Source organism: Gracilinanus agilis, chromosome 3 (genome assembly GCF_016433145.1).
Source record: "Gracilinanus agilis isolate LMUSP501 chromosome 3, AgileGrace, whole genome shotgun sequence".
Lineage (NCBI taxonomy): Eukaryota > Metazoa > Chordata > Mammalia > Didelphimorphia > Didelphidae > Gracilinanus > Gracilinanus agilis.
The window spans coordinates 26,173,314-26,188,379 of record NC_058132.1 but is presented as its reverse complement, the minus strand read 5'-3'; the positions used below and the strand labels follow the sequence as shown (position 1 = coordinate 26,188,379).

General features: G+C 43.8%; 1 protein-coding gene across 1 annotated transcript; it reads right to left on the bottom strand.

The window, feature by feature from the left end:
• Positions 1-2,055: 2,055 nt before the first annotated feature.
• LOC123242993 (cytochrome P450 2G1) lies at positions 2,056-14,573 on the bottom strand. Its single transcript, XM_044671138.1, has 9 exons — positions 14,394-14,573; positions 13,822-13,984; positions 11,802-11,951; positions 10,910-11,070; positions 7,757-7,933; positions 5,737-5,878; positions 3,618-3,805; positions 3,345-3,486; positions 2,056-2,237 (listed from the first exon to the last, which is right to left on the bottom strand). The coding sequence occupies exons 1-9, from the start codon at positions 14,571-14,573 to the stop codon at positions 2,056-2,058; spliced, it is 1,485 nt and encodes a 494-aa protein (XP_044527073.1).
• Positions 14,574-15,066: the final 493 nt, after the last annotated feature.

Sequence of the window (15,066 nt, the reverse complement as noted above, 5' to 3'; positions counted from 1 at the left end):
ATCGAGGTGCCACTGTATATGAATCCTTTCCCCCTTTCTCTGATTTTTTCTGGATATAGACTTAATATTGGTTTCACTGGATCAAAGAGTTTGCACAGTTTAATGACTTGGAGGCATAATTTCAAATTGCCTTCTCTAATGGCTAGACCAGTTCACAGTCCCACCAACAGTTCATTGATAGGCCTTTTTTCCCATAGTTCCTCTACTTTTGTCAGCTTTGATCATCTACTAGGTATGATGTAGAATCTCCGAGTTGTTTTCATTGGCATTTTTCTAATTAGTGAGTTAGAGCATTTTTCATATGTCTGTTGGTACTTTGGATTTCTCCCTTTGAAGAGGGAATAACTCTTAGCCTTAGAAATTTGAATCTGTTCCAACTGATTCTTAGCATCTTTCAGTCTGGCTTGACCAAAACAGCTTTCTCCCAAGGCAGTATAGAGTAAGTGCCTAATAAGTGCTGGCTGTGTGATAGACTGAGATTGCAAACTAAAGACAAGTGAGCTTGAGATTGGTTTCTGACAACCTTCTAGAATCTATTATTAAAGGAATGGTTAGTGGATGTCTAGAAAAGGAAGCAGCAATTACAAAGTCAGCTTGGTTCCATCAAAGACAGGTGATACCAGACAAACGTCAGTTCTTTTTTTGACAAGAGTAGATTGGGACACTGAAAGAAGTACAGGTTATAGGTTAACTAGATTCTGGCAAAACATTTGAAAAAAATCTCTAATGCTATTCTTGTGGATGAGATGAAGATATGTGGCTAGTCCAGTGGTAGGCAAACTTTTTAAAGAGGGGGCCAAAGGAAAAGAAATGCTCATCTCTCAGTCTGGTTCTAAGGAAACTCTTTCAAAGTTTCATTGTATTGTATCCTACTCATTGTATTCGTCAGATTAGGAATAATGTCAGATAGAACATTTCAGGGGGCCACATCTGGCCCGCAGGCCATAGTTTGTCCATCACTGGGCTAGAGAATAGGTGGACACAGAGCTACTTGAGTCAAGGAAGTCAATGACGAATGGGAAGGAAGGGAACCAAATCTCAAACTGCCCTACAAAATCATAATCATAGAAACAATCTGGTATAGGGTAAGAAAGAAGTTGATTGGTGAAAGAGATTAGGTACATAATATACAAAAGCAAAATGGACACAATAACCTGGTGTTTAATAAACCCAAAGATATGAAAAAACTGCTGGGAAAACTAGAAGATTGGCAGAAACTAAGCATAGACCAACATTTCACATGATATGCCAAGAAAAGCTCAAAACAGGTACATGAGCTAGATATGAAAGGTAACATTATAAGTTAATTAGTGGAACATGGGAGAAATTACCTGTCAGATCTATGGATAGGAAAAGAGTTCATGACCAATCAAGAGATAAAGAGGTTCACAGCAGGTTCTTTCTTCTTTCCTTCCTTCTTTCTTTCCTTTTTTCTTTCCTTCCCTTCTTTTGTTCTTTCTTTCAGACATGGCCATGGGAAGAATTTCTTTTGCAGCCCAGCCCCACCTCCCTCTGGCTTTCTAGTAATGAACTCTAGCAAACTCTGTACTGCTAGGACAGCCAGTAGGCATGCCAACCCACAGAGAGGTCTCTGTGTGCCGTCCATGGCATGCGTACCATAGGTTCACCACCATGGATCTCGAGTAATACAGGACGCACATGAGGAATAGGGGACAAGAGAGAGAATTCAGGCCAGACTGGGGAAACTTCAAATACTACTTCTAGATCTAATTCTGGAAGCCATAGGGAGCCAAAAAACATCTGTCCTTTAGCAGGGGAGGACAAGGTCAGAAATGGGCTATTAGAAAGAGGAGCCTGGGGTCAGAATATAAGGTACTAGAGACTGGGGACAAAATTCAGACAGAAGAAATAGATTCTAAATCCTCCAGACATACTGATTAAGCTTGTATGTGATCATATATCAACTCCCTTTTAACCCTACCCCCAGCACAGAGAAGAGAACATCAATAAAATTTTATTAGGAGAAGACACAAAATGTAAATGACGGTGAAGCAGGGTGAACAGAAAGCCTCAGACCCTGCCCATAACTGCCCATCAACGGGCTACAATGCAGAGCTTATAGGTGGGAGGGATGTTGCCAAAGCCACTGATCTGGGGGGTGACATCAATCTCACTAGGTGGAACCAGAGGTTGGAGGGAGAAGTTCTGCAGGATGGTGGTGAAGTAGAGGAAGAGCTCCATCCGGGCCATGGCCTCCCCCAGACACACACGCTTCCCTGGGGAGAGCCGCCATTGTCCATGGTACCAGGAATGGGCGAAAAAAAGAAACATACAGCATGGATCATTGAAATGGTTCCCAACAGATAACCCAAATCATGGTCATCAAATAAAATATTTATATACACTGATGGCAATGGGATGGGGGAGGCAGTTCTAAGATCCAAAAGGTTCAAAAGCAGGAATGTGCCATTTTGTTGCTCTGTCATTTCACTAATGTCCAACCCTCTCTGACCCCATGTTGGATTTTCTTGGCAAAGATACTGGAATGGTTTGCCATTTCCTTCTCCACCTCATTTTATGGATTAGGAACTCGAGAAGATGAAGTGATTTTGCCCAGTGTCACACAACTAATATGGGATAAGGACGGGATTAGAATGTAGGAAGATGAATCCTTCTGATTTCAGGTTGGCACTATCCACTGTGCCACCTAACTGCCTCAAGGAGTATATAATAGCCAGTGCTTAAAGCTCCAGTGAGCCTATAATTAACTTCTCAATAGAAGCATTTACTCCTCAGAAACTGGCAAAAACTACAAATCAGAGTTTGATTTCTTGTTAAGCTGATGGTCTACTCTAGACTTAAGAAAATAATGGAGAAAATGGTAATACTTCAGATTAAATTTAGAAGTGTGTCATGAGTACATTAATTTTTTTCAGAGATCTGGTTATTAAATATTGTACTAGCACATCCCTGGTTGCAAATGTCTAAAAGCTCAAAGATGCCAAGATTCTAAGAGTTTAACAATTTGATATTGTACTTTCCTACAGTCCTAAAATTCCGTGGTTCTATGGGACAATGGAAAAAGTATCAGACAGAGGCCCTGAGTTCAAATTCCCTCTATAAGCCTTATTTCATGTATGACCTTGGCCAAGTCTCTTCCCCTCTCTGGGCCTCAGTTTCCTCCTTTGTAAAATGAGGCAGTTGGACACTGAGAGTCCTCTCCAGCTCTAGAGCGATGGTGTTGTGATTCTTTTCTAAGATTCTAGGGGTTTGTGGTTGTACCCCAGCCTTATGGCCCAGGATAAACCATGCTCCAATCCCAAACTCTTCAATTTCTCTGAATGAGAAGATTGGAGGGAAGGGAAAGAAATCTAAGAACTCACCGGAGGCGAATGGAACGAAGGCCTCATTCTTCTTGAAGCGTCCCTGCTCATCAAGGAAGTGCTGGGGTTCAAAGGCTTCAGGTTTTTTAAAATACTTGGGGTCTCGGAGAGCAGAGCCAATGAGAGGGAAGATATCAGTGCCCTGTTGGGAGGATAGTATGAGCAGAATGAGCAAGGCCAGTTCAAAATATAGGGCCTGGAGTTGGGGTAGTAAACAGGGGAATGGAGAAAAAAATATTGGGTCGGGGAGACACGTCAGGAAGAGCCCCTGACCTTTGGCAGCATGTAGCCTCGGAAGTTGGTATCTCGGGTGACCGTGTGAGGGACGCCCATGGGCACAATGTCTGTAATCCTCTGGATCTCATGGATGACTGCATCTGTGTATGGCATCTGCATCCGGTCCTCTGCCTTGGGGATTCGGTGTCGCCCAATGACGTGGTCAATCTCCTCTTGGACCTTGGCTGGAGAAAACAGAAATCATGAGAACCTGAGCTTCAGGCTCAAAGGAGCCTCAGAGCAGAGATTAGGTGACTTTGGGCAAATCACCGCCCTGTCTGGGCTTCAGGTGAGAATTAAGAGAATTGATCTCATCATATTCCAGTTGGAACCTGCCAACCTTAATGTGAGAATCATTGACTCTTGAAATGATGAATGTAGGGCTGGAAGGAATCTCAGAGGCCATCTGACCCCCTCAGATACAAAATGAGGAAACTGAAGCCTATATGATTTGTCTAAGGCCATACAGATCAATGGCAGAGACAAGATCTAAATCCAGGCCTTCCAACTCCCTAATGTAACTATCTTTCTACAGTTTCATGCTACCTCCAAAAAGCAGCAGCCTAGAACTGTAGGGTGTCAAAACCATAGAACATGGGACTATAGAATTTTTAAATCCTTGTATTTCAGAATCCTGCAATCTGATGATCCCCAAAGCCCTTGGATCACAAGATCTTAGAGACACAGATCTCTAGGACATTTAGAATCCTGGAACTTTGGGACTGATCAAATCTTGGACTCTAAGAATAATGGAATATTTATCATGGTCAAGAAGAGATGAAAAAAATGCACTTTCTTCTCTTCGTAGGAGAGGTGAGGAACTATGGGTATTAAACACTGCATATACTGTAAAGCTCAGCTGATGCGATCCTCTTCCTCCCTCTTTTTAATTCTTATTCTTAGACTTAGAGACTTGCCTAGGGTTACACAGATGGTGCATGCTAGAGGGTCTTGACCCCAATTCTTCCTCACTCAGAGACTAGCTTTCTATCCACTAACACCACAGAGATCATGGTTAGGTGGATAGATGGATGAGTGATAGATAGATAGATAGATAGATAGATAGATAGATAGATAGATAGATGATAGATGGATGGATGGATGGATGGATGGATGGATGGATGGATGGATAGATCAGAAAGAGAGACACAGACAGATAGATAAATAGACAGACAGATAGATAGATAGACAGATAGATAGGTAGATAGATAGATAGATAGATAGATAGATAGATAGATGATAGGTGGATGAATAGATAGATGATAGATGATAGATAGATAGATAGATTAGATTAGATAGATTAGATAGGTAGGTAGGTAGGTGATGAAGAGATAGCTAGAGAAACAGAGATAGATGATCAGTTCATGTATGCTTGATGGATGAATATAGAGATAGATGATTAATGGATGGATACTTGATTGGTAGATGGATAGGCGAATGGGTAGATAATGAATGGTTGGGTAGTTAGATAGGTACCTTAAATTGTTAGAATATTAAGTTTTAAAGTACATGAAAGAGAAGGTTACAAGCAATTGTCTCCAAGGTCCCTGTCTAACTCTGGCGTGTGATTTTATGACTAGTTTCCTAAGTGTCTCTTTCTTAATGTCTCACCCTCTCCCAACCCTACAGTTGCTTGAGAGTTTATTTGAGATGTTATTTGAGTCTTTGTTTTTAAATCTCTAGAATGTAGACCAAAGTCTAGTACACAGTAGGTACTTATGCCTATTGACTAGGTCTGTGGTGGCAAACCTATGGCATGCATGATGGAATATACCAGTGGGGGCTATTCACTTCCCCCCCCTTCACATGTACCTGAGGAGGTACACGACCTGTCCCTCTGCGAAGCAGCCCCATGAAAGTGCTCCCTCCCTCCCTTGCCTGGGGTAAGGTGGGACAGGGAGGGGTTCCACATGCAGCTTGAAGGTTACAGTTTGGGCACTCAGTCTCTAAAAGGTTTGCCATCACAGGACTAGATGATTGATTCAAGGAGATCAGAAGGTCCATGGCCGTCAAGATCATGGATCAGGCTCAGGATTAAGGAATGAGGTTCTCTTCAAGGCTGGAAATGGGGGTAAAACGGGTGAGAACCAGGAGGATGGTCAGGAAGAAGCCTCACCTCCCACTTCTGGGTGTTTCATGAGAAGCAGAAACCCTTGGCGTAGAGTAGAGCTGACTGTTTCAGTCCCAGCAAAGAACAAGTTTAAGGTGGTGAGGACCAGGTTCTTAAGGTTGAATTCTGTCTGAGGGTTGTTTTTTTCCTGGAGGTAAAAGGGAGACAATGCATCTCAGAATTCATGCTTTCCTCTGCTCTTCAACAATAAACCTCCCTCTTCCCAGCTGTGTCTCAGTTGCTGGCCAGCTTGGTCTCTAGGAGTGGGAATTAGTGAGATCAGGTAGGGCTTTCTGGAGGAAGGAGGGAGAAAGAGAAAGATTGATTCAGGCACATGAGGCAAGGAGGAGTGACAGTCTGGTGGTAGGGGGAGGTGTTCCAGATGGAGTTTGGCTTATGTAGGGAAAAGGTTTCCTTTCTATAAGAAGCCTTCCTTGATCCAAAAAAAACTCAGAGGACATGAAGTCCAGTTCCCTCATTTTACAGATAAACAAACTAAAGTCCATAGAAATTAAGTTACTTGCCCAAAGTCATCTTGTAGTGAGTAATGGAACCTGGTACAGCAGAAAGATCTCTGGGTCTAAAGTTAGAGGACCTAGGTTCAAATCCTACCTCTAATAAAAATAATGTTTGACCCTGGGCTGCTTGGTTTACTTCCTTGGGACTCAGCTTTCTTGTTCCCTGTCAAATGAGGGAGCTCTAGATTTATGCACTAGCGCCTCTGATTCAAATCCAGTGTGGTTTTTCCTTGAATTATCAAACATCTGCATGTATTTATAGGTTCTCTATCCCCAACCACTTTAATAAAATGTAAGATTTTTTATCCACAGTAGTATGTACTGTATTTTATTTATTTATGTGTGAATATATTATATATATAATATTTATTATTATGGTAGTTGATTGGGGAAATCATTGGCATAGATTTGGAAAGGCCCTTTGAAATTTTCTAGTCTGATCCCTTTCATTTTACAGATGAGGAAACTGTGTTCAAGATTGAGGAAGGGATTTGCCTTGTTTTACACAGCTAGTAAGTGGCAGAGTCAAGATCTGAACCCAGGTGTGACAACTTAAGATCCCTGGAAAATGGCCAGGGCAGCTGTGGGACCCTGGGCAAGTCACTTAACCCTGATTGCCTAGCCCATGCCACTCTTCTGTCTTAGAATTGATACTAAGACCAAAGGTAGGGAGCAGCTGGGTAGCTCAGTGGATTAAGAATCAGGCCTAGAGACAGGAGGTCCTAGGTTCAAATCTGGCCTCAGACACTTCCCAGCTGTGTGACCCTGGGCAAGTCACTTGACCCCCATTGCCTACCCTTACCACTCTTCTGCCTTGGAGCCAATGCACAGTATTGACTNCCCAGCAGAGGGTGCTGGCACAGCACTCCATCTGGGGTGTGGGGTATGGGCAGGGTCTGGCACTCCATCTCTAAAAGGTTCACTATCACTGCTATAGGCCATTCCGCCTTGTTTCTTTAACCCCTTCAGTCAACTCAATGAGTATACATTCTCTTTCCTCTGTCTCAAAGTGTTAAAGTACTTGCACATAACCAAGAATGGGAACAGAAACTGCCTTCACAAAAGAGACCAAGTAAATCACTGTAATGGTAGAACAATAAGGACAGAAAAGTAGAAAGGTGGGGCCTCAGACACTTCCTAGCTGTGTGATCTTGGACAAGTCACTTAACCCCCATTGTTGAGTCCTTATAACTATTCTGCCAGGGGAGAGGAGAGGAGGGGAGGGGAGAGGAGAGGGAGAGGCGAGGAGAGGGAGAGGAGGGGAGAGGAGAGGAGGGGAGGGGAGGGGAGAGATGAAGAAGTTGAGGGAGCCTAGGGGATGGGAAGATGACTCAAGAAAGAGAGTTTGAAAGACAGCCTGAGGAGTATGGCTTGGATCCAAGGGACCACAGGGAGAAATGGAGCCACTCTTGATTATACTGATAAGAGGGTCAGGCCTGGGCAACAGAGACAGGATAGGGAGAGGCTGGGAGCACTCAGGGAGGAGTAGGGAATATTGCAGGCGGTACCTGGTGCATTTTGACCAGGAAGCAATCAATGAAGTCCCGAGGGTTGCTGGGATCCAGGGAAGCCTCGTTGATCTTGACCCTGGATGCAATGAAGTCCTTCAGCTCTTCGATAAGGTTATAAATTTTGTTATGGCGACCGGGCAAGTACTGCATAATCCCTGAGTACATATCATAGAGCTGGAAGATTTGGGGGGGGGGGGAGGGGGAGGAGAGAGAGGAGAGCAAGTCTAGTTAGACTGGAGAAACAGGACTTGAGGGAGGGGAAGGAATTGGGGGACTTAAATGGGCCGGGATACCTAAAGGGTTAAGAAATTTCAGAGGGAAATAAACAACTCCTTTTTTCTTCCAGAGAACATTTTTTTTTTTACTGTTCTGTCAAATTGGAGTGAAAAGAAACAGACCCAAAATGTGAAAGCACATCCCTCCACCACCACAGCTCCATTCCCACTCCCTTCAGGCCAAATGTTTTCGAAACTCCCCTCTAGTGATGACATCTGCAAACCACTTGGAGGTTTCCAAGTTTTTATTTACTTCTCATTGGGCTCTCCAACAACCCTAATCTGAGGTGCTGTGGGAATTATCATCCCCTTGATTGAGGGGAAAAAAACTGTGGTCACAAAGCTAGCAATTAGAAGGAATTACCAGAGTGGGAAACTCTCTCCATTGAGTCACCTGAGGGCACTAAGAAGTTCTAATTTGCCCAAAGTCGCCCAACTAACATAGATGTCAAAAGCAGATTATTCTTGCTGAATCATTTCAATGAGATTTGACTCTTTGTGACCCCATTTTGGATTTTCTTGGCAAGGATACTGGAGTGGTTTACCATTTCCTTCTCCAGCTCATTTTATAGATGAAGAAACTGAGGTGAACAGGGTAAAGTGACTTCCTCAGGGTCACACAGCTAATAAGTGTCCAAAGCTAGATTTGAACTTATGAAGATTTATCTTCTTGACTTCGGACCCAGTCCACCCAGCTGTAGGATTTAAGCCTGATTTTTTCTGCCTCTCAGGAGTTTCCTTTATCCACTATGCCACACTTTCACCAATAAATGATCATGTGTATAGATAAATGATTATTTATTTATCTAAAAAAGAATAAATCTTAGAGTTCCATGATTCTGAGGTTTATAATATAATTCCAAGGTTCTTAATTCTATGATTCTGAGGTTCTGTGATTTCAAAGTTATGAAATTCTGGGGTTCCATGAGTCTAAGTCTCTGGGGTTTGATGATTCTGAGATTCTAGGATTCTGAATCTATATTGCTAAGGTTCTAAGACTCATGATTCTAATATTCTAAAATTTGAGAGTCTAATATTCCATGGTCCTGGGGGCAGCTGGGTAGCTCAGTAGACTGAGAGCCAGGCCTAGAGACAGGAGGTCCTGGGTTCAAATCTGGCCTTAGACACTTCCCAGCTGTACGACCCTGGGCAAGTCACTTGACCCCCATTGCCTATCTCTTACCACTCTTCTGCCTTAGAACCAATACACAGTATTGATTCCAAGACAGAAGGTAAGGGTTTAAAACAATATATATATATATATATTCCATTTTATATTCCATTATATATATATATATATTCCATGGTGCTAGGTTTGTTTCTATGGTTCTATTATTCTAAGATTTATTTGGTTCTAATATTGTATGTTGTTTCTTTTCCAAGTTTCCAAAATTCTAAGGTTTTATAATCTAAAGCTCTAGAAATTCTAGTATTCTAAAATTCTAAGATTTTGTGATTCTAATATTATAAAATTCCAACATGCTATGATTCTATTACTCTAAGATTCTGAGTAAGTATATTTCTAACACTCTTGTATTCTAAAATGTATAAATTTTAGTATAAAGTTCTGTGATTCTAAGGTTCTAATGTTCCAGCAGTCTCTGGTTCTATAGCTTAATGGGCGATGGCCCTAAGATTTTGTTGTTCTTTGTTTCTAAGGTACTTGTATTCTAAAATTAAGAGATTTGTATCTCAGGGTTCTAAGTTCCCAATATTCTGAAATTCTAGAAACTAAGTTCTTTTAATAAGACTTTAGTCTTCAAAAATTCTAAAGTTCTATGATTCTAATTTTCTAAGATTCCAGTATACTAAGGTTTCATGATTCTAGGATTCTTCAAGTCCACATTTCTAACATTTTAATATTCTACTTTATGAAGGTTTTGATATAAGGTTCCTATTTTAAAGTTTCAAATTTCCAGTAGTCTGGTTCTAGAGCCTAAGAATCTACGACTCTAAGATTCTGTGCATCTGCATTTTTTTAAACCCTTAGCTTCTGCCTTAATATCAGTTCCAAGACAGAAGATTAGCAAGGGCTAGGCAGTCACAGTTAAATAACTTGCCCAGGGTCACACAGCTAGGAAGTATTTGAGGCTAGATTTGAACCTAAGTCCTCCCAACTCTAGGCCTGGTGCTCTATCAACTGTGCTAGCTAGGTGCCACTGTGATTCTATGTTTCTAAGATACTAGTATTATAAATTCAAAGATTCTAAGTTCCCAGCATTCTAAGATTCTAGATCCTGTGATTCTGTTTCTATTGTTCTAGTTATCTAAATTTAAATTTTTTAATCCCCTGAGGATCTAAGTTACAGAGTAATAGTAAATATTAAGGTTCTAGTCTATTTCTAAGGTTCTAGTATTCTAATGTTAAAAAATTCTAAGTTCTCAGCTTTCTAAGATTCTAGATCCTGTGATTCTGTTTCTATGGTTCTAGTTATCTAAATTTAAATTTTTTAATCCTCTGAGGAGCTAAATTATGGAGTAATAGTAAATATTAATGTTCTATTCTATTTCTAAGATTCTAGTATTCTAATGTTAAAAAATTCTAAGTTCCCAGCTTTCTAAGATTCTAGATCCTGTGATTCTGTTTCTACCGTTCTAGTTATATAAAATTAAATATTTTAATCCCCTGAGGCTCTAAGTTACAGAGTAATAGTAAATATTAAGGTTCTAGTCTATTTCTAAGGTTCTAATATCTAACATTAAAAGATTCTAATATTCTCAGCTTCCAATATTCTAAGGTTCTATGACGATGAAATCCTGTACCCCAACAAGGCTATCATTTTATGAGTCTATGCTTTGAGGATCCCATTGGGTAGCCTTTGCTTAGATGTGGGGGGTGGGTGGGGTTAGGAGAAGTTGCCCCCACAGATACCACCTGGGCCCAGGGTGTGCTCATCTCAATGAAGCTCTCATTGATCAGACGGAGCAGATACAAGAATTGTTCATCCTCATAGTCAAAACGGCTCCCAAATACCACGGAGCTGATGACGTTGGAGACGGTGCGGCTCAAGAAGAAGGTGGGATCAATGGGGGTCCCTAGGAGAGAGAAGGAGGGAGGAAAAAAGGAAATAGGGGGAGTAAAAGAGACAGAAATGGAGATGGGAAAGGAAAAACCCCAGGTGAGAAAACTTTTTTGGGGTCATCCCATTCGCCAAGTGACCTTAGACACTTCTCCTTTCTTCTCTCTATGGTCTTAGTTTCTTCCTCTGTCATACTGACTTGTCCCCATGTGCTAAGATCATGAGGTCATAGATCCAAAAGGAACCTTAGAGGTCCCTTAGTTCAACCCCTTTTCATTTTTCAGATGAGGAAACTGAGGACCAAGTCAGTACAGTGTCTTGTCCAAGTGTACTCAGGGATGGAATTTGAACCCAGCTCCGGCGATTTCGAACCAATGCTGCCAACATTCTCATTTTGACAGGTGAGGAAACATCTAGCAAGGTTAGGTCACTCGCCCCAAATCACACAAATAATTCAAATTTGAACCCAGGTTTCCTGACTCCAAATCCAGTGCTCTTTCTAGGTCCCTTCTAGGTGTGAGTCTGGACCAAGGGAGAGAGAGAGGCTGGGCAGCCTCCAGAATTCAAGCCCACCCCTTACTAAGCTTTCTTCCGGAGCTGCTGAGATTCTCATAAGCCCATCTTTCCCAATAAATACCTCCTTCCCCCACTTCTGGCTCTCCCTGTGGCCCTTTGGTCTTGAGCTACCACCTCCGGCTCCCTCTTCTCCTGCTTCCATTTCTCCCAAGGCCCCTGGGCATCCTCTACCTTTGGTCTTCCGAAACTCCTCCAGCAAGAAGCCAGCTTCTTCCTGAATGCGTTCTTCAATGCTGCGCTTCCCCATCCCAAAATTTCGAAGGATGGTCAGAGAGAAACGACGCAAAGTCCGCCACCGTTCCCCGTTGGCCAATGCCACACCTGCCAAGGTCAAAGTGAGTACCTACTGTGTGCCAGGGGGTGGGGTGGGGATCAAAGGCAAGTAGGTCAGGGAGGGAGAGGAATTAGTGTTGGAAGGGATCAATCTGGCCCAATTCCCATTCTACAGAAGAGAGAACTGAGGCTGAGAGAAGTGACATAATCATTGATCAGTAGCTGTGAGGGAGATCAAAGGCTATCTACTACAACTTCTTTTTTACAGAAAAGAAACTGAGACCCAGAGGTCACAGATCCAGAACTGAGAGAGACCCCAGAGGTTACCTAGTCTAACCTACTGACATTTTACAGAGGAGGAAACTGAAGTCCAGGGAGACCACCAGACCATAAAATCATAGATCTAGAGCTTGAAAGTATTTGGTTGTTATTCATTCATTTTTCAGTAATGTCCAACTCTCCATGACCCCATTTGAGGTTTTCTTGGCAAAGATCCCGGAGCGGTTTGCCATCTCCTTTTATAGTTGAGGAAACTGAGGCAGACTCAGTGAAGTGACTTTCCCAGGGTCACACAGTCTGAAACCAAATTTGAACTCAGGAAAATGAATCTAGCACCCCAACCACTGCACCACCCAGCTGCCCTTGGGTTTTCTAGTCCCCTCCAACTCACTGTGGGACCTTGAGTGAACTCCTGCCCCTGAGTCTCCATATCTTTGCAGTGAGCAGATTTTGTTCAGTAGACTCTAGGATTCTTTCTAGCTCTTGTATTCTGGGATTCATTGATCCCTATCAGAGCTGCAATGGTGTGGGTCTGTGGGAGAAAGGCCATTGGTTTGGGAGTCAAAGGACCTGTGATCTAGCTCCCCAGTCTGACCTTCTTTAAAATGAAGGGACTGCTGGCAGCTGGGTAGCTCAATGGATTGAGAGTCAGGCCTAGAGACGGGAGGTCCTAGGTTCAAATCTGGTCTCAGACACTTCCTAGCTGTGTGACCCTAGGCAGGTCACTTGACCCCCATTGCCCACCCTTACCACTCTTCCACCTAGGAGCCAATTCACAGAAGTTAAAGGTTTAAAAATAAAAAATAAAATAAAATGAAGGGATTGGCCCAGTGGCACCAGACTCAAAGAGCAATGGATCCCTGAGGCCATAGACTGACTGCCTTAGAAAACCACAGATGAACATTATGGTGTATTTCTGTTTCTTTTGTTAAACATTTCCCAATTATATTTCAACCTGGTTCAGGGAGTTTGTGGGCCACTTGGGGCCCCGAGTTGGACACCTCTGGCAGAACATCTCTCAAGTCAAAGCAAGAAGCATTTTTTAAGTGCCTACTGTATGCTAGCCGGCAAAGAAAGACAAAAGACAATCACCTCCTCAATGAGCTCAGTTAATCAGTGAGGCCACCTGCAAACAGCCATGTACAAACTAGCTAAGGAGAGGAAAAAGGAGAGGAGGCCTCAGATGGAAGGCAGGAAGGGGAAGCAGGACCAGGGCTGAGTTTTTTTGCAGAAGGTAGGACTTAAGTTGAGACTTGGAGGAAGCCAGGGAAGCCAGGAGGCAGAGATAAGGAGGGAGGGCGTTCTGGCCATGGCAGACATCTAATGGAAGTGTCCAGAGTGGTTTTGTATTTCTCCCCATCTCAGTGGGGATAGGGGGGAGGATCTGGACTGTAAGACTAAATTACATTAAATTAAAATTAATTTAAGATAAATTCAATGGAAAAAAGAATCTCCCGGGGTTGGGCGATGGAGGTCATCGAGCCAGCTCCTTCTCACGTCTCCATCTTAAACTTCCGTCCCCTCCCACCCAAGCTCCACGCTCTGGGCAGGTGGCCCATTTCCTCGAGATTCTAGAGGGTCCTGGGAAAGGTGGCACCTTGGCCTGGGCTGCCCACACGAATAGGCTGGGATCGCTCACCGTGGCCCTGGAAGTTCCGGTCAATGGAGGCCAGCTCCCCACGTCCACTGAACTCCTCGGCCTGGTCCACCAATGCTTCCTTCACTGCCTCATGGCCACAGAGCACCACGACTCTCCGGGGGCCCATGTAGACGGTAAACACAGGCCCATATTTCTTACTAAGCTGAGGAGAAGGGAAGAGAGGTGAGACGGGGGGATCGAAGCCCACATTTCTCCGGTTCGGGCCTCAGAGACAAGGTAGGGGAGCACTACAGAATGGTCCAGGGGCAATCCTGGAGGATGTGCGGGAATAGCCCTGATGGAGGCAGCTAGCTTTCATCCCGGGCTCTCTCCTGGATTCCCAGGTGTCCTTGGGGAAGTCATTTCTCCTCTCTTGGCCCTTCCCTGTTTGTTCAGTGTGGGGAGTAGACTAGATGACTTCTAAGGGCTCTTCTAGGCCTTTTGGTCTAAGCCCCTGCAACGTGAACATTCTGTCCTTTCTCCAGTCGTGATGTTCAGGCTAGGGAGTCCGGCTCTAACGTCCAGGGCTCCTGAGCCTCTGTGGCTTCATGAGAAAAGGGGGGCAGACTCACCTCCAGGAAAGACTGGAATGTGGCATCCGTTCGGACCTGCAGCAGGTTGCCCAGGAAGGGGAGGGGAGTGGGCCCGGGAGGCAGCTTGCCCCCTTTGTGCATGCGCTTCCAGGCAATGAGGATGATGAGGCAGGGGACGCAGAGGGCCAAGAAAAGAGTGATAGCACCGCCAAACTCCATGGTGCCTGGAGGAGGGGGTGCCCAGCCTGCTAAGAACCCCGGCTATATACTCCTCAGGGCTCAGACTTATCTGAAACCGAATCCTTCTGGGATTAAGCTTCCCAAAGCCTGGCACTCTGGATTACATAACTAGTGTCCCCTCCCCTAGGCATGGAAGGTAAGGTCACTCCTGGCTGGAGCAACCAGGGAGAGCTTCCTGAAGAAGGAGGCCTCAGCCTGGATTCCTCGGCTCCTTTTCCCTCTCTAACCCATGCCCCATCCCTCCTTCTAGAGTCAGGAGTGACGGCCCGGCAAGGACTTTGATTCGGGAGTTACAGGATCTAAATTTGAATCCAGCTCTGCTACTGCCTGCCCGTGTGACCTTGGGCAAGTGCACTACCCTTCCTGAATGTGTTTCTTCACCTATTAATGAGAGACCAACTTCAGAGAGCCCGTCTAGCTCTAGGTCTAGGATGCAATGTATGAGCTTCCTCTCCTTGAGACTCAGTTTCTT